The sequence below is a fragment of the Lepidochelys olivacea genome (genome assembly GCF_965140295.1).
Source record: "Lepidochelys olivacea isolate rLepOli2 genome assembly, chromosome: 3".
Lineage (NCBI taxonomy): Eukaryota > Metazoa > Chordata > Testudines > Cheloniidae > Lepidochelys > Lepidochelys olivacea.
Genome location: NC_140413.1, coordinates 9,115,648 through 9,136,145, shown reverse-complemented (window position 1 = coordinate 9,136,145; position 20,498 = coordinate 9,115,648). Strand labels below are relative to the sequence as shown.

The following is a 20,498-nucleotide window of genomic DNA, read 5'->3' as shown; positions in this document are numbered from 1 at the left end:
GAAGCTTGTTTCCTTCATGACTGCACAGCAGAGGGAAGAACTTTGTCCCAACAAAGGAGATGGGGGTGGGGGCTTTGTTTTAGGTATGTGAGGAGTGTCTGAGTAGCTGCTGGTGGGGTTTGTATTATTATTTTAAGTAGCTCAGTTTCCTTAAGAAGAGGTGCTATTCTCCAGCTGATGCTCTCCGCTTAGGCTGCTGGAATTAATTTCCACTGAAAAAATACCTTATGTTTAAACATTCTATGGCTGCTAAGGTGGAATGCATTGAATTGCTTCTTAAGACAGTAAAAATATCTGATCATAAAACTGGGAAGACTGAACGGAGACTTTCTTTGAAGAGTTCTCCACTTCTGCTTTATTATGTATTAATTCACATAGATAGAACATTGCTTAAGTGTATTTTTGCACTCTTTGACCTTTGCGTGAAGTGTATGAATATATTTGAGCCCACAGAAATCTACTGGTTAGTCATTCACAAGATTGGCAGAGCATGCCTATTGAACATTTCTGGCAGGCAGGATTTCACAATCCCCTTTTAAATCCTAATTCATAATGCCTTTCATCCAGGAGTAGACTGAATAGAATGATGAATAAATAAAAGGGGTCATCTATACTGGTATCTAAACTTGTGGCCTCTACGCAGAGTGGAATGAACTATTTTAAAAGTAGATGTTAATGCAGCCACACCACCTTGAACTATGAGCCTATCGGAGAGTGACAGCTAAACAGGGATGGGTAGGGAGATTATTGGGATGAGACCTCTAATTATGAGTCCTCAAATGATCTGGGAAAAGGGGTAAACAGTGAGGTGGCAAAATTTGCAGATGATATGAAACTACTCAAGATAAGTCCCAGGCAGACTGCGAAGAGCTACAAAAGGATCTCACAAAACTAGGTGACTGGGCAACAAAATGGCAGATGAAATTCAATGTTAAAGGCAAAGTAATGCACATTGGAAAACACAATCCCAGCTATACATATAAAATGATGGGGGTCATCTATACTGGTATCTAAACCTGTGGCCTCTAAATTAGCTGTTACCATTCAGGAAAGAGATCTTGCAGTCATTGTGGCTAGTTCTCTGAAAACATCCCCTCAATGTGCAGCAGCAGTCAAAAAAGTGAACCGAATGTTGGGAATCATTAAGAAAGGGATAGATAATAAGACAGAAAATATCCTATTGCCTCTCTGTAAATCCATGGTATGCCCACATCTTGAATACTGAGCGCAGATGTGGTCACCCCATCTCAAAAAAGATATACTGGAACTGGACAGGTACAGCAAAGGGCAACAAATTATTAGGGGCATGGAATGGCTGCCATATGAGGAGAGATTAATAAGACTGGGACTTTTCAGATTGGAGAAGAGATGAATAAGGGTGGGATATGATAGAGGTCTATAAAATCATGACTGGTGTGGAGAAAGTAAATAAGGAAATGTTGTTTACTCCTTCTCATAACACAAGAACTAGTGGTCACCAAATGAAATTAATAGGCAGCAGGCTTGAAACAAACAAGGCACCATTTCTCCACACAACACACAGTCAACTTGTGGAACTCTTTGTCAGAGGATCTTGTGAAGGCCAAGACTATAACAGGGTTCAAAAAAGAACTAGATAAATTCATGGAGGAAAGATCAATGGTGGTTAGCCAGGATGGGCAGGAATGGTGTCCCTAGCCTTTGTTTGCCAAAAGCTGGGAATGGGCGACAGGATGGATCACTTGATGATTACCTGCTCTGCTCATTCCCTCTGAGGCACCTGGCATTGGTCACTGTTGGAAGACAGGATACTGGGCTAGATGGACCTTTGGTCTGACCCAGGATGGCCGTTCTTATGACTAACGTAGAAGTAGTATTGATGTACAATTAGGTGGCACTCTGGTCCCTAAGTCAGTAGTAAACCAATGCCCTAGCACAGTGCCAGGGGTACTGTGCTGCTTTCAGATGTAATCTAAAAACTGAAATCTTAATGTTTTGCATTGCAGTTTTCATAAGAGTAAGGGTTTTAGCCCAGGTTCCCTTGCCAAGTTTCAACTTGGGTAATTACATTATTTCTACCTATATTCCTGATGAAGTTCAATTTAATAAGTACAGTGTTATCCATTCTTATTCTAATCCATTCTTGCTGTGCCTAGCATTTGTATTTCATCTCTTCCCCCACCACAGAAGTGTAAAGTGACCCCTATGTATAATTCATGTATTAGCTTATAAAGTGCTTGAGATACTTCAGAATGAAAGGTGCTATATAAATGCAAAACTTAGTAATATGAACTTTCAACTATAAAATCACTGGTAATTACACTAATCTATGGTCCAGTGTAAATGGAGTTACTTTGTATTTATTTTGAACTTACTTTGAATTCATAACTCTGTAGATGGGTCCAAATGAACCCTGTAGGCATTCTAAAATCCTCAATGAAGACCGCACATTCAAAATATCCTTTAGTGCGTCTTTTACCAGAAAGGACCAATGACATGTAATTTCAGATGTCTAGTCGGCTGAGATGTAATTCTGAAATCTTATCACATCAGGCCCCACATCTTTGCTCCTCCAATAATGCCAGTCTCACCCACCAGCCTGCCTCTCAACTGTCCCTCGCTTGAGGCAGGTTACTACTATCTATTATTTGTATTACAGTAGCACCTAAAGATCTCAAACGTTGGGGCCCCATTTACTAGGGATCGTAGAAACATTTAGTGAGAGACATTCCCTGCCCCAAACAGTTTACAGTCTAAAGAGACAAGACAGACAAAGGGAGAGAGGAGAAATCAAGACACTTTCCATCTCTGTGCCTTGCTTAAAGTCACAGAGCAGGTCAATGGTAGAGCCAGGAGCAGAACCTTGGTTCCCTGTCTCTCAGTATAGTGCCCTAGCAACTAGACCAGCTGCCCTCCTGTGCTCCCAAAGTTAACTACATTCACCTAAATTTGGTGTTCCTGAAATTGGGGGTTACAGAGAGAGTTAATTACAGTAAAGGAAGGAGTCCCACAGCATTTAAGTTTCCTGCACTAATAATTTTTGTGTCCCTGTGACGGGGTATCTGCCTCACACTGGCCTATAAAGGGTTAATGGAGCCCTAGGGAGTCTGTGCAGAAAGCAGCCCATGGGAGAGGGGTGGCAAGGAGCAGCCCAGCTGGGTTAGGCTGGCCTATGTAAGGGCTGCAGAGCTGCTTCAGTTCCTCCCTGGAGCTTGAGGAGGGAGGACTGGCTGCTTTGCAGCCTGAAGGCAGCAAGTCACCCTGGACAGAGCAGTGCTGCAAGTAGAGACCTGGGGAGCTAAAGGCAGCTCCTGATGGGCCACAGGGATCTGCAAGCTGAGGCCCTGAAGCAAGAACAAAGAGGGTGCTGGGGCTGTGGGGAAGAGGCCCAGGGGTATCCACTGAGGATTTTGAGGGGATGCAGCAGGTTGGGGCCAGCTACCGGGTTCCTGGGCCAGGACCCAGAATAGTGGACAGGCCCAGGTCCCCCACCCCATTGCCACTGAGGAAGCCAAATAATTTCCTGCCATTGCGACTGAAGGAAGTGGCTGGACAGCAGACTGCAGTTAGCCCAGCAGGGGGAAGAATAGAGCATGACACAGCTGGAGGGCTGTGTGATTAAGAGGATTTGTGGTCTTTGGAGCGACACGGAACCAGGAGCAGAGGTAAGTGGGTGAGACATCACCAGAAGAGGGGGCAGAGCTAATTCCCAAGACAGCCAGTAGGAGGTGACACAGTGGTGAGTCCCATCCTGTCACAGTCCTTCATTATAGGTCTTTCTCACACATTGTTAAGAGAGGCCAAACTGGGTCACACCAAAGGTCCATCTAGCCCAGTATCCTGTCTTCTGACAGTGGCCAGTGCCAAGTGCCCCAGAGGAAATGAACAAAACAGGGCAATTATTGAGTGAGCCATCCCCTGTCATCCAGTCCCAGCTTCTAGCAGTCAGAGGCTTAGCAACACCCAGAGCTTGGTGTCTTCCATTTGGGCCTTGGCAAGTTGAGAGGTGTAACTGTCATTTTCTATGCTTCTCATACTATCTTTATGCTTATGCCTGGAATGTCTTCACTGAACTAGTGTTCCACCCACCCCCTCACCTTCATATACCTTCTGCAGACCAGCTCTACTGTGATACCTACAAGAAATCAGCCAACTGATCAGGTATGGGATATAATTTAAAAATGTAGTGCTCAGAGCTAGCCTATGAGACCATGCAAACTTGTTACTGGTACCTTTCTCCTGCCTCTTCCCTCTCTTATTGTTTGTCTTGTCTAGAATTAGACAGGAACTGTGTCTAGGTGTGTGTTAACACAATGGGCCCAGCCCTGATTTGATCCATTAGGTGCTCCTGTAATAATTAATAATGAGTTGTCATTTGCCTTTAGTTGAAGATAAACTCTTGAGCCACTGCTCTGAAACAAGACAAGTACTCCCTTAAAAAATGCTAGGGAAAATTGCAGGTAGGGGTAAAGGTCATTTTGTTGAAAATATTCTTGTTTATAAGAGTCAGCAGCTTTGACCTCTTGTACCTAATTATACACAAAAACAAAGATTAAAAGCTTACTAACAATTACTGTAAATTATGATTAATGGTGCCATGCCTCATTGCTTCAGATTTCTAGACCCAAGTACAGTTAATTCACAAGTGAGTTGTCTGAGGAATCAGAGTAACAGCCGTGTTAGTCTGTATTCGCAAAAAGAAAAGTAGTACTTGTGGCACCTTAGAGACTAACCAATTTGTTTGAGCATAAGCTTTCGTGAGCTACAGCTCACTTCATCAGATGCATACTGTGGAAACTACAGAAGATCTTTTTATACACACAAAGCATGAAAAAATACCTCTCCCCCACCCCACTCTCCTGCTGGTAATAGCTTATCCAATCAAGGTGGGCCACCTCCAGCACAAATCCAGGGTTTAACAAGAACGTCTGGGGGGCGGGGGGAAATAGGTTACCTTGCATAATGACTTAGCCACTTCCAGTCTCTATTCAAGCCTAAGTTAATTGTAGCCACTCTATAGAGACTGGGACTGGCTAAGTCATTATGCAAGGTAACCTATTTCCTCTTGTTTTTCCTCTCCCCCCCCCGACGTTCTTGTTAAACCCTGGATTTGTGCTGGAGGTGGCCCACCTTGATTATTATGCACATTGTAAGGAGAGTGATCACTTTGGATAAGCTATTACCAGCAGGAGAGTGGGGTGGGGGGAGGTATTTTTTTCATGCTTTGTGTGTATAAAAAGATCTTCTGCAGTTTCCACAGTATGCATCCGATGAAGTGAGCTGTAGCTCACGAAAGCTTATGCTCAAATAAATTGGTTAGTCTCTAAGGTGCCACAAGTACTTCTTTTCTTTTTGTCTGAGGAAGAAAAGGATGTCCAGGATTTTCCTGTAACTTTGTCTAATGCTGTGGATTATGAGCAGCCCATCCAAAAATGCTACAAGGAAAGACTTATTTTAGGTTCTTATCTCTAGTTCTACACACATAGGGCCAAATCCAGCTATCATTATTTACTCAACACCCATTGACTCCATGAAAGCTACTGAAGACAATTGGGCATTAAAAAGCCCAGATTTGCCTTTGGAGACTAAAACAATAAGCCTGAACAATGTAGATGTTCCCCGTCTTCTCCCTGCGCACAGCATTGCAGGAATTTAATAAACAAGCCCAAATGACCCTGGCGTCACTTGTGATAGAACAAAGGCATTTTCCATGCACTAGTTCTCAGTGGTTATGGAAATCCTAAACAAAGAACAATTCCTCCAGGTGAGTAGCAGGTGCATGCTATCCCGCAATGTTGGAGTCACAGCATCATCTTCCATCGATGACCATGATGGATGCCCAGATTTTTCTCTTCTCCAGGGCTGCATTTTGCTCATTCTGGAGATACGAACAGATAAAGCTAACTGTCAGCAGCCCAGGAAGATTGGATAACACGTCATTGTCACATATAAAATAAATAAACTACAATGGCTTAAAAAGCAAAAAGAAATCACAACCCACTTGGACTTTTGCCCTTGAGCCAGAATTGATTCAGCACAGCTTACTTTATAATGCAAACTATCCAGCCATCTTATCAACCACTGTGCTTGCTAACACTCTACTTCATTAAAAAGATGCAGAGTCAAATATCAGCTTCTTGCTGTGATATGAAGAAAAACAGCCCCTGAACTGGAAATATAGGTCAGAAAAAGTCTAGTCTAATTTATTTAAATAGAGTCTAATATGCAAATTACACCATGACAGCTGAAATTCATGAGGCAGGAAAAACAATCAAGTATTTACTTTTTGTGGTATATTCAGGGTTTGAGAGAATAGGAGTGGGAAGAAAAGCACATAATTCAGGCATGCTGGGATAAGCATCTCAGTTCGCTTTGGAAACAAAGTTGGATTCTCAAAGTCATGCAGGAACTCGGCATCAAAGAGCAGCTACTCCCTGTCCAATCCCCACTGATAAAGAATATGCTTGCTACTTTGCAACAATGTCAGGAAAATAAATACCTCCTGGATCTGTGATCTCTTCTCCAGGACGTGATAATGATGTACAGAAGACTACAAGACAGGTTGGCTGTGGGGTTTGCCAGTCACCAGCTAATGGCCGCATATCACCGCAATTTAATTGCCAGGGGAAGGAGCTAGAGGAGCATGGAGACAGCAGGAAAACTTGTGTATGTTTTAAGATTCATAAGCTTTGCATCTTGGTAGTCCCCAAGATCTCCAGGCAGTGCTGGAAGTAATGACAATGGCTCCCTCCTGCCCGCAGTCTGTCATTCCTGAAGGTAAGCTGGGAAGGACCACTAGGTTTAAAGGCAGGTTTCACAGTGGTAGCCATGTTAGTCTGTATCAGCAAAAACAATGAGGAGTCGTTGGGCTCTAAGGTGCCACAAGAAATTTATTTGGGCATAAGCTTTCATGGGCTAAAACCCACCAAATAAATTTTAGTCTCTAAGGTTCCACAAGAACTCCTCGCTGTTTTCAGGTTTAAAAAGTGGCACGTCTGAGGAGACCTAAGCTCCCCTTCTGCGGTACTTTTAAACCTGAAGGAAAGCCTACATTTCTGAACAAGGATTGTAGGACTCTATCTTATGTTCTGAATATACCATAAAAAGTAAATACTTGATTGTTTTTCCTTCCTCGTGAATTTCAGCTGTCATGGCCTAACTTGCATATTAGGTTTTTTTAATTTAAATAGGGTCTTACAGTGTATAGTGATCATCTGCATTCTTGTTTGCTTTTCATAACAGTCTTTTGGCATCTCGTGTTTTCACAGACTCCAGGAATCCCGCCAGTGAATGCATTGTGGTAGGACCACTTCCATTATACCTAAACCATCCCTAATAGGTGCTCTCCTCTCAACTTCCTAGCTAGTTATCCTCTGTTTTATATCTGTACTGCTGATTATTCATCCTTACATGAACCAATACTTGTTTCTTTATTGTATCTCTTCATATTGATTTCAGCTCATTTCTCTAATTTCTCCACACTGTTGTATTTTATTCCTATCCTCGAAAAGCCTCCCAGCTTTGTGTTTACCAGAGATTTAATTAGCCTACTCGCCACTCCATCCTTCAAGTCATTAATGAAACTATTGAATAGTATTGGACCAAGAACGGACCCCTAAGGAGTCAGAATTTCTATTTTGAATAATGTTCAATATATCTGGTGACAATAGCTTTTGCTTCTTTGCTGCTTTTTTTTGTTTTTGTTTTTTGTTTTACACCTTGTAATGCTGGAAGCATCAGAGTCTCACAATAACACTTGAAATACAAGACAAAGGTGCTAGATGCTTTCACCTGGAGAGTTGCCAGACTCAGTGTAAGGTATAGAGGAAACAAAAGCACAGAAATGTGGAAAAAAATATCAGAATTGGTTACATTTTATATAGTTTAAAGATTATTTTTCCCTGTCCTTAAAATCCTAAATGAAATTGTAGGTCTGTAGCAGAATACATAATGCTGGTTTAGGGTCATTTTTAGCATTTTATATGTGTACAGCTGTTCTTCCACTGGTATATGTAAACACATCTGCTCATTAGCAATACAATGTAATTTCTAGTGTCTAATTCTAATTATTTGCAAATGATAGATTCCATATGCAGTGTCTAAAAAAAGTACAGGCCTTCAAAACTGGTGGCAAATAAATATGTACTATACCCTGCAAATTAAATGGGTCAGCACACTGAAGACCAGATATTAATCTGCAGAATTGATGTATCAGCATTGGGGCTTGATGCCAAACAGTTTGGAGGATCACAGAGAGGAGAAATGGTTTGTAGGTCTACTAATGACTCTGACAAATACAGGAGGTTAAACCTCTGCCACGTCCTGATAATTGTGACATACACCTCTACCCCAATAGAACGCTGTCCTCGGGAGTCAAAAAATATTACCGCATTATAGGTGAAATCGCTTTATATCAAACTTGCTTAGATTCACTGGAGTGTGCAGCCTCCCCCCCCCACCCCCCCGGAGCGCTGCTTTAGCACGTTATATCCAAATTCGTGCTATATTGCGTCGTGTTATATTGGGGTAGAGGTGTACAGTGCATTTTACATGGACAGTCTTTGGACCATGATAGACTCCTCTCATGTCAACCCCATTTCCCCAAGGGTTTGGGGAACTTGAAGACTAGTTTTGGCTGCATACAAACAATGACAAAGTTCTCTGACTATGTAAAGTATGATATCTGGCTCCCTGAATATAAGTGAGGCTTGGGGACATAGACACTAGTGGTCTAAAAAGACTAAGTGCTTTAGACCGTTGTGACAGAATGGCATCTTCATAGAAAAAGTACAGAGAAGAATCTGACCTATGAGCTTTACGAGGCTAAAATGACAATCCCTTAGTGCATGCTAGAAGGGGATATACCTAAAGTAAGACAAATGAAGCATTAGGTTAATTAAATTGACTTAAAGCCACTTTAATTTTGAATGTGTGCCCACATAGGGGTTTAATGCAGTTTAACTTGTGAATTTTGAATTCACACCTTTAGTTAGTTTTCTGAGTGTCCCTATACGGACAAGCCCTCATTCTCCTTTTCTTCAGCTCTTGCAGCACAGTAACTACCCCAGGCAGCTCTGAGGTTCACAAAACAACCCTTTCATGAGCGAGATCAGATTATTCCAAGGTGAGGAAAGGTTGTCCATTTGTGTATCAGAGGTAGGAACAGAGATGACAACCAAATGTCTGTAGAAATCAAAGAATTTTTGGTCTGTTCTGTTTAGTATTCCATGTGTAGTCAATAGTCTAAGACAACAGTCAAGGGCTTTATTAGGGCCCCCCCCCCATTTAGGAGCTGCTCAGATGGGGAATCTCTTTCAAATCATAGATGAGCTTAGCAAAATTCTATTTTCATTTTCCCCCTAATTTTGGCTTATATCAATACTTACATTGAAAAATGCTTAAATATATCAGTTTAATTTTTCACAGTTGCAGAAAATTAGGGGAGACAATAATAATTCAATGACAGATGCTGAGATTCAAAAAATTAAAGGTTGATAACTGTTAAAACACAAGCTGTCAACATCACATGTCAAAATATACAAAGTAAATATCCTTAAATCAAACTCGAAGTTCTCAAGCAGCATTTCTTCTTTTGTCTATCTGTATATTTCAATTATCATCAATGGAAAAATTTTCATTGGTTTGTGTGTGCAGTGAAATTGACTTTTACCAATAAAAATCTAATCCAGGGGTCAGCAGCCTTTAGCACGCAGCCCATCAGGGTAATCCACCGGCAGGCCACGAGACATTTTGTTGACCATCTGCTGGTGCAGCCCCTGGCAGCTACCACTGGCTGGGAATGGTGAACCGCAGTCACTGGGAGCTGCAGGTGGCCGTGGCTGCTGATGGTCAGTGTAAACAAACTGTCTTGCGGCCTGCCAGCAGATTACCTTGAGGGGCCACATGACAAAGGTTGTCGACCCCAATTTAATCCTTCCATGCCTAATAATGGAGTAAATTTGACTGATCAAAGATTCCCACTTTTCAACAGGATCTTTTAGTCTTCAGCATAACACTCCATAATTAAGAATCCCAGCAATCCCAAATTAGGCTTTTGACCAGAGAAATTTAGAACCCAAGCAGAGACTCCCACCTCATTTTGGAGGCAGAAGACCCAGTAGCTTGGAAAGCAGGACTTTGTGAATATTAATATTGTACATGATGCTGAATGACAAAATTCCCAATCTTTCACCATCGCTATTGACAGCAACTTGGTACCAACTAGACCAACATTCAAAAGCCCTCTCACTTGACTAGAACCAGGGGCAACATGTAGAGAAGTTCCTGCCCTTGATTCAGGGAAGAACTACAATACTGATGTTAGAATTTGCTTGTCCTTGGATCAGAGTCATAGATAAGCCTGGTTTTCCTGTTAGGGGGAAAAATAACTAATATTTACCTCATTTTTTTGGAAAAAAGATATCAGATGGCAGCCATGACAGAGACCTTTATTGTTGGCTAGAAACTCTGCTTAAAAAGTTTGCCAACATATCATCTTTCCCTGGAAGATGAGACACTGGATCTATACAATTAGGATACTGAACTTTATGAATAGGAAACTTTCCTGACCCATCTGGCTACAAGAAAACCCTTCTCTGGTATTCTGTGTAATGTATTCCTGTAATATTCTCAATCAGAATTTAACCAGATAAAGAAGAGAAATTTGGGAGTGGATAGAGATCAAGGTGAAGAATCCTTTCTACCCACTAGCACTATTACTGCAGATGTCAGGAAAATGGTAAGTACCTGGAGGGCATGTTCTTCCCCTGCCTTACAAAATAAGGCATCTGTAAAGTACTAGGACATTGTGGCTCAAATCTTTCTAGTCAAAGACCTCAGACATCACCAGGTGTTAAAGCTATCATGTAAACTGCACCAGTCATAAACAATATTCCCTCTAAATTTGTTTACATCCATGTGCAGAATGAATTTTGTTATGTGCACCAATTATGGAGGGGATGTGTGGCGGGGGTGGGGCTAAGAGGTTTGGAGTAATGGGAGGGGGCTCAGGGTTGGAGTGCAGGGGGGTGAGAGCTCTGGCTGGGGGTGCAGGCTCTGGGGTGGGGGCAGGGATGAGGGGTTTGGAGTGTGGGAGGGGGCTCAGGGCTAGGGGCAGAGAGTTGGGGTGGGATCTAGGGGGGGCAGGAATGAAGGGTTTGGGGTGCAGGCTGTCTCAGGGCTGTGGCAGGGAAAGAGGATTCCCCTCTCACCATGGCAGCCCCGGGGCTGGGGCCAGGAGAGAGGTGCCTCTCCCCACCTGCGCAGCCCTCGATAGCCTGCTGTGCAGCCATGCAGCTTAGAGGGAACTTAGGTAAGAAACATTCCACTGCAAAAAAGTTGCAGCATCTGGAATATACCAAGCCCTCAGTGCCTCACATGTAAATTCATGTATTCATTTCTGAATATCGGTGACATCATAGCAGAATTTTCTGAAGCCTTCATAATACAGCATTAACTTCGAGCACTCAGCTGTTGACCTGCCAGTGATCTGCCACACACCATCCATCCATACCCTCTCTGGTTGTCCCGTACTGGAATGACCCTCCACCATTCCTTCCATAATAACTTTCTCCATGTTATTTCCATCTCTATGCCTAACATGAGCAAAGTACATCTGTTTTCCAACGTCCGGGTCTGCTTCTCTGCAATAATATTTCTAACATAGGCATTCCTCTTTTTCCATCAAAGAGATACCCAGGAGTCTTCACCAGAACCATATTTCAAAAGCTTCAATTTTCTTATTGTCAGCAGTATTAACTTGTCACAATTCACATCCATTAAATCGCTATGGAAAAAATTAGGCTGGTCGTCAATCACGTTTTTGTACATTTCAGGATGCTACAATTTTCCTCACTTTCTTAAGGGACACAGCTGAGTGAGCCATCCCTAGTCATCTTCTGATTTCTTTGGAATAACCTCCTTGACCGGATAATTAAATTCATCTACTGCCTCGACAGCTCTTCTAGTAATAATGGTGTCCATTTCTATCTTGGTTTTTGTTAGTCATGTTAACATACATGCATTTTGTTTTCGTTGCATTCAGGAATGGTCCATATTCCTCACTAACTGGTTTTAGAGACTCCAACCTTCATTGCATTATATCAGGGGCGGTACCAAAGAGTGTTATATCATCAACATATCTGAAGTCAGGTAAAAGGGGGTCCACCAATGGAAATCCCAGCTCCTTCCACTTTGTCAAAATCTTCCAAGGCTTGTCTCATAATTTCTGCATGTACGTTAGGCAGGTTTCAGGACCAAATACATCCCTGTCTCACATCTTGCTCAGTGGAAAACTCCTCATTGGAGCCTACTGCTGGTCGCTCTGTGGTCTATTGTTGGTTGTAGAGACTTGTAATGAGATGCTTTGGAATCCCCATGTCTGCCAGTATCCTCCAAAGGCTGCCCTGTCAGACAGTATAAAACACTCGGGAGTAGTCAATGAAGCACATGATCAATGGCTGATTTGTACTCACTGCATTTTTCAGGGATGTGATAGATATTTGCGATTTGGGCATACATGCCTTGGCGCTCTTTGAAATCAGCTTGTAGCAGTAGTTCTAATTCTATCCTTAGTTTCATGCATTCCTGGATTATATAGAGTAGAACTTTGTTCATGTGCAGTATCACAATAGTTACCACACTCTAAGTTTCCCTTCTTTGGTAAAGGCAGAAAAATTCCTTTCATCCAATCCTCCAGCCAATTTCTGGTCATTACAGATTTCCCACATAATATCAGTACTGCATTTGCCAATCACTTAACAATTTCTGTGGGCGTGATATCCATCCCTGGTGCTTTCACAGGCTTCATTTTTCACAATACTGTACCACATACCACTTCCACTTGCAGGATTGATAGCTCCAGCTCCGCACTCTTTTCTGTTGTCCTGTTGTGTTGTGGTGAGGCATACAGAATGGACCAATAATCTCTCCACCTATGTTTAATACCATCACCATCAGTAAGACTCTACCATCATGATCTGATCTTGTTTGATTGCAGGAAAATCCTTTAGGTAAGAAGTCTGACCACTGTGAATATACCTTTTTGTATTATTACTCTTTATAGTTCTCAAACGCCATACATTTTGCTCTTATATTTGCTCTGGTCTTGTCTAGTCTGCCTTGAATCTATCTGCTCAGTTCCTTATATTCTCTTACGTTTTTCCATCTCAAAGCTATTCTCCTGCACTCTGCATCACTTCTCAAACTCCTTCTCAGTTAACCATAGTGCGGAATAGCAGAATTCAACTAAATGCTTCCTTCTCATTTTGTGAGCCCAGACCATTGTTTCCCATTACTCTAAGAGAGCTTAAAGCTCCCACTTTCACATTCAAGTCACCAATTATAAGGGTGACATTTTTATTTGATGTTTTAGTGAGTTAGTAAGTGGTGCTTAGGCAAGTCATTCTTACAGCTCATCAATCACATAGTCATCGGTGGTTGAAGGGCATAAACTTGTATGATTGACATATTCCCTGGCTTCACTCAAAGGCAAATTGTAATGATTCTATCACTGATTGGATTATATCCAAGCACATACTTTGTCTCCTTGAATACGATAAGGAGAGGAAAATGGGTGTGCATTTTTCTCATACCCTGAGTATTACACTGTATCCATCCAACATCATGAAATGACCCCCCTATCCTTCCAATGCAGCTCTCAGATTCCATATATTTCTATCTTACATCTTTCCAATTCTTTGATCACAAAAGTGAGGTCCCCTTCATACACATTCCTCACATTTCATGTTCCTACTCTGACTTATTTATGAAGGTTCAGGTCCTTCTTTTTCTTGATGCAAACATCAGGCACCGTTCTTCCTGAACGATTGGTACAGCACCAACATAACCACATTCTGCATGCTCTCCTCTCCAGTATAATGTGTCAACTTTTTCTGGCCTGGGGTTCTCACCATCCAGTGCCATATGTGGAATGCTTTGCCTTTGCTCTGCCATAATATATCTTCTAAGTGAGTGTGAAAATATCCTTGTTTGTACCAACTCTTAGGGAAGAATCATCTGGGCTCTTAGAGTTAAGCCTATATATATGCAGACACCCAAACTCTCAGGGAGAACAGTCATAATAGCCAGGCATTTAATGAAACACTGCTGCTATGGGTACAGTTTTATTTATAGAGGTCTTCCTTGACTCCTATCAGAGGTATGTGCAGAGAGACCGATATATGTAGCTATAAAGCGATTTTTTTGAGAATATCTGTCTGATAATGTTTGCTGCTTGCAGTTTGATGCAACCATGGGAGGGAGGGGAATACCTCTGAAACAGTTCTAGAAATTAGTTCTCTATCTGAAATCCAGAGGTGAATATGAAGTTCCACAGGTTGTTCAGATTCATAGCTAAGGCCAGAAAGAACCACCATGATCACCTAGTCTGACCTCCTGTATCATACAGGCCCTAGGACTTCCTTGAAGTAATTCTTGTTTGAACTACAGTATCTTTTAGAGAGAACATCCAATCTTAATTTTAAAATTGTCACTGAGGGGAATCAACCACAACCCTTAACAAGTTGTTCCAATGGTTAATTACCCTCACCGTAAAAAATTTGCATCTTCTTTCCAGTGTGAATTTGTCTAGCTTCAACTTCTAGCCATGGGATCTTATCTTTATCTACTAGACTGAAAAGTCCTCTATCAAATTTTCCCTGTGTAGATACTGACAGACTGAGTTCAAGTCACCCTTAACCTTGTGTTAGCACAACTGAACAGTTAAAATATCATTTCTATTCTGCAAAGAAACAAACCTTATGCGCCATTAAGTATATGTGATGGATGTCTCAACCCTTCAATGTGACTTTCTTCCAAGATGGGAGGAACCTATACTTGGTTTACAGAGACCTTCTAAAATGCTGGGCCAACTGCCCCACTGGACTTCAGTGCTCTACTGGATCCAACAAAAGCTTGATAAAGCTAATGAAAGCTCCTAGGTATTTCTATTTAACCATATGGGGGGGTGTACTCTGCAATGGTTCCACCATGGAACCAGACCTGAAAATTCTCCCTCCTGGCTCGTAATCAGGAGCTAGTTACAACTAGGTCAGTAGCCCAGGGTCCAATAATGTGTTAATAAAATTCTCTTCTGAGAGGTCAGACTTACAGAACTGTAAGTCGCAAAAAGAAAAGGAGTACTTGTGGCACCTTAGAGACTAGCCAATTTATTTGAGCATAAGCTTTCATGAGCTATAGCTCACTTCATCGGATGCATCCGATGAAGTGAGCTGTAGCTCACAAAAGCTTATGCTCAAATAAATTGGCTAGTCTCTAAGGTGCTACAGGTACTCCTTTTCTTTTTGCAACTACAGACTAACACAGCTGCTACTCTGAGAACTGTAAGTATATTTATGATGTCAGATCCAGGGGATATCAGAGTGGGTCTCAATGGTCACTTATATACTGATCCAAATCTTTAGCTGTACACAAAATCTGCATCTTCTCTGTGGAGTGTTGGCAATGCATCTATTAATTCCTTGGAGAAGAAAAATGGTGTGGGTGTGTGTCTGTCTTTGACTGTAAGCGTACAGAGAAGCACTGAAGCTTACAGGCAGTTCTTTCTGGAGCATCAAATGGATCCTCTGGCACTAGAACCTGTTTGTCCTACAACTACCACCCAGCAGCAAGATCTTTGGATCCATGAAACCCCAGAATCAATAGATAGTACCCTCATATTGTCAAGAAGCTTGTGATCCAGGTGTCAGTTCTTCTCAACCTGTCAAAGCCTCAGAAGGTATCTAATCACAAACCCATCCTACATGGCTGAATTCCTGCTAGACAACTTAGCAGTTAGGGATGGTCCAGGAGGCCAAGAGATCCAGGAAACTTGCATCCTAGAGTTTTTTAAAGTAACTGTATGAGGAGCTTGCTGGACCATTAATTTAATTTTCAATAAATCTTGGATCACCTGGAAAGGTCAAGAAGACTGGAAGAAAGCTAATGCTGTGACAATATTTAAAAAGGGTAAACTGGATGACCTGGGTCCATCTGTCTGACCCACCTGTCAATCTGACCTTGACCCAGGCAAGATAATGAAGTGGCTGTTATGAGAGATGATTACTAAAGAATTAAAGGAGGGTAATATAATTAATGCTAATCAACATGGATTTACAGACAATAGATCCTATCAAACTAACTTCATCCTTTTTTGACAAGATTACAAGTTTGGCTGATAAAGGAAATAGTGTTGATGTAATATACCTAAACTTCTGTACCGCTAATATTCAGGGGTGTATTAACAGGAGTGTTTTATACATTAGACAGGGGCGGTAATTGCCCTGCTCTGCTGAGCAGTAGTGAGGCCTCAGATGAAAAACTGTTCCCACATTAAGAAAGACGTAGACAAACTGGAGGGAGTCCAAAGGAAAGCTACAAAAATGAGAAGGTTTAGAAAGCCTGTTCCGTGAAGAAAAGTTTTAAAACGGGGCATGTTTAGTATTCCCTGAGAAGACTGAAGGATGCCCTAATAAGTCTTCAAGTATGTCAAAGATTTTTATAAAGAGGATGGTGATCAATTGCTTTCCTTGTCCTCTGAAGATAGGATGAGTAATCAGCAGCAAGGAGAGTTCAGTTAGAAAATATTTCCTAATATCTAACCATAAGAATAATTAAGTACTGGAAGAAGTTACCACAGGAGGTTGTAGAATCCCTATCGTTGGAGGTTTTTAAGAATAGGTTACACAAACGTGGTCTAGATAATCTCTTGAGGCCCCTTCCCGCTCTACATGTCTATGATTCTATGCACTGTGGGAAGCTGCTTCAAAATATTCAGACAGCCAGCTTGGCAGAAACCTTTTTCTCACTATCTTGAACAAAAACTGTATCTGATGTTTAAAGTTAATGCCTGTGAAAACTGCTCGACCAGAGGTTCTGAACCTTTTTCACAGCATGGGCTGCATTTACATACCACAAGCATCTTGTGAATACCACCCCTTCCACTCGCTGTTTTGTGAATCATGTTCATGCCTGTTCGTGGTCTCGTTATACCCCTGTGGCAACTACAGCAATTGCTGACAAAGGAAAGTAATTTTAGGAATTCTTTAATTGGATTTGGCTGCTGGGGGGGGGGGGGGAGTCATCACCATGTGACCAGCCATCTCTCTGTGCATCACCAGAACAGTTTGGGGAACCTCTGCTCTAGAAGAAGTTCTGTATTAATACATAAAACAGCCACCATAGACAGGGGCAGTACAAACTTTCCCACATTTCTCCATCAACCTGCCACAACCCTGACTTAAGTAGAATACTACTAGGAGTGAGACGTTAACTTAGCCTCCATGCTATTCAATCCATGAGCTCACTGATGAGACTGTCAACTAGATGGCCGACTGTTGCCAACTGCGGTGGTATTTTTTCTGTTGTAAGCTTATTCCTAATGCATTGAACGTTGGTGTGTTCCAGCCTCTATCCTGTAATGCAAAAAGAAACCTTACAATATAAGGACCTGACCCTGTGTACTCTAATTCACAGGTATAGCTCCTTCTCACACAAATAGTCCCATTTGAAGATAATGGTTCTGCACAGGGGACTACTCCTGTGAGTAGAGGTTTTTAGGATCAGCGTATAAATGAAATAGACACACATGGATCAGAAATAAAAGTTAACAGGTGACCAGAAGAAGGTTCAACCTGAAAAGGGTGCCAGTTTTTTAAACTTTTCTTTGTCTACTGTGAACTGGACTGAAACCCCAAGGAAGCAGATCTCCAAATATTCAATAGATGTCTCCCACATCTCCTGATAAAGGGACTTTTTCCCTCTTGCCTCCACTCCAGTTACTAAAGCCGAGGTCTCCAGAAGGTCATAAGAGAAGAAAACATACACCCCTCTTAAGATTGTCCTTTTTAATATTAACCAGATAGGTAAATGTAAGACAACAGTAGTGACAAGGTTGAGAAAGTAGAAATGAATTATTTTTATGTAGTATTTCAGGGCATCATATTAGAGTTGATGTTGTTTGAAACTATTCACACACACACCCTTGAAATGTTTTCTCAGTACAATTCTTCATTTCCATTTGAGCAGATATGCATAACAGCATCATGTTGCTACTTCCAAGGAGGATAAATTAAACCAAAATGCTTGAATAAGGCAAGAAGCAAATACGTTGCTGCTGGTGGTACCTCTGAGCATCCTGTCTTACTTCCTTTTGCTCATTTTCTCTAATCAGAAAAGAAACCCATAGTAATTTAAAAAGGATGAAAAATGTAAAACTTATGGAGGCTAAAGTTTCCATGCATGAATAAAATTGCCAACTCTGAAGCTGCCAAGAAATATGCTTTAATTTAGGAGACAAAAGATAGCATTAAGAAAAATCGTCATAATGAAAGGTGAAAGGATTTTCTATTGTCTAGTCCCTCTCTCTGTGGGAATTTTCTCAGCACAGACAGCTGTAACAGGGGAGGGGTATTGTGAGCTTCTATATCCTCATTCTCGCTCTCTGTCAATAAATGTCTGCAATCATATTCTTGAGCTCCCATGTGATTTCAAGGTTCATCTCTTCCATGCAGCTCAAACACTAATTATCCCAGCTGTAATTAGTAAGATAATTAAATACTGGCTCACTCATCATTCTACCTTGTGTCGGGTCATGATTCTCCCAGAAGACCTTGAGCAGTTTCTGAAATCTGATGTTTTCTGGCTGATACACTACTCGCACCGCTTCTGTATGGCCAGTTTTCCCTAAAAAGACAATACAAAACTCGACAGTATTAGTAACAATCAAGCAAGGCATATCCAAGACATGAAGCACAATATTTTTGCTTTCCAAAACACAAAAAGGTAATGTACTTGTGTTTTCACCTAACATAATTTTTAGCCCCAGCTTCCCTTACACATTCTTTTATGACAGGATCCACAGTCAGACAATTGCTAGTTTGGATAAGGCCCATAATGGACTAAACTAACTGGAAGCAAAACTGAGAGGAATAAGACCAACCGTAACATAGGAGTTCAGCAACTTTCTGAAAAATGTAAATACAAATTCTGGGTAAATATTCCTTAAAATATATGAAATGAGTGAAGTAATGAAAGCAAAAAACAAATTCCACGTGCCTGTTATACAGTATTAAACACATGGCTGCAAACGATCCTGTGTTGCCCACACCACAGAATACCAATGGGCTTCAATGAAAGGCTCTAAGTGCGTGACTGAGCACTATGAGAGCAAATGAAATGTGTGCAGGGCATTGCACACTGAAAGAGATTATTTCCTATTTTTGGCTACTTTATGTGCCCTATTGTGCAGCCCTTACACACCCAAGCTCCCACTGATTGTATTGAAAGTGCTAGCTTCACAAAGCCTGCAGAATCAGGCCAGTTAACTTCTTTTCTTATAATTATTTAATATTTATATTACCATAATGCACATACTCCTCACTCAGGATCAGGCCCCCATTGTGCGAGGTATTGTACAAGCATATACAAAGAGTTTTCAAATGAAGAAATATTTTCCTTTATTAGTGTAAACTTTCCATAAGTAAAAAAATACATATTCTATTCTTTGGCGAAATCTACATTTTCAACATCAATAAAAGGCACTGGAAATATTAACAAGGAAAAAGAACAGCCAGTTCTACATTTTGTTGGGGAGGGGCGTGCACTGCTTGAACACACAGAGCTAGACTTTGATCTCAGACACCAGTGTAAATCTAGATTAATTCAATTCACTTCAGTGGAATTGATCTGGATTTACAGCAGTGAAGCAGACAGAAGAATCTGGCCTGCTGATGGGGTTCTGAATTAGCTGCTACTGTTCTAAGTGTCATTGGGGAGGACTCTGTGAAGACATTGGCTCAATGCACAGCAGAACTGAAAAAAAGTCAAAAGGACAGAGAATACAGAAAACAGAGAAGGGAAAGGAAATGAGAAGCAACGTAAGGCAAAGGGAAGAGTACAGGTTAGACACAAGAAAAGATTTAAAATATTAGGATTAAATTTAATCTGGAAGGTAGAAAAGTAAAAAGGGATATGACAGAGGTGCACTATATACAATCATAAAAATTATAGAACCCAGTTGGATTTCACTATGTGTCCTGTCTCATAACACAACAAAGAGACACTTATTAAGATTAGTAGCAAGTAAAAGGAAATTATTTTATACATAGCATATAAACCAAGCTATCCTCCTCTGCAGGACATTAATCAGACAAATACAGTGATGGCCCAATTCCACCTTCACCAGTGCAACTCCTATTGAAAGCAATGGGAGTTACTCATATGTCTGAAGGCAGAATTTGACGTTAGGTTAAAAGAGAAGGATTAGACATTTACATGAATAAAAATAATTTGCAGTCTAACTTGGTTATAAAGTGACATGGGCCTCTCCCATAGAGTATAAACTGAGAGCTAAAGGGGGTCAGCAAGGAGATTTTCACCCTAAAGAATATCATTACATAATTGGCCACAAGCATTATGGGGGCTTTCACCTTCCTTGATGCACAAATATAGGGTCATGACACTGCCTAGACTAGAGGAGCAGACTAAATGGATGATGGTCTGTTCCAATATGGCAATTATGA

General features: G+C 41.3%; 1 protein-coding gene across 3 annotated transcripts in view; it reads right to left on the bottom strand.

Moving 5' to 3' along the window:
* Positions 1-20,498, bottom strand: part of MSRA (methionine sulfoxide reductase A) — a 452,006-nt gene that overhangs the window by 155,812 nt on the left and 275,696 nt on the right. For all 3 annotated transcript variants that reach the window (XM_084624989.1, XM_084624991.1, XM_084624990.1), the window contains exon 4: positions 18,556-18,660. In XM_084624989.1, the coding sequence (XP_084481115.1) occupies positions 18,556-18,660 (105 nt within the window). The remainder of the gene's footprint in view (positions 1-18,555; positions 18,661-20,498) is intronic.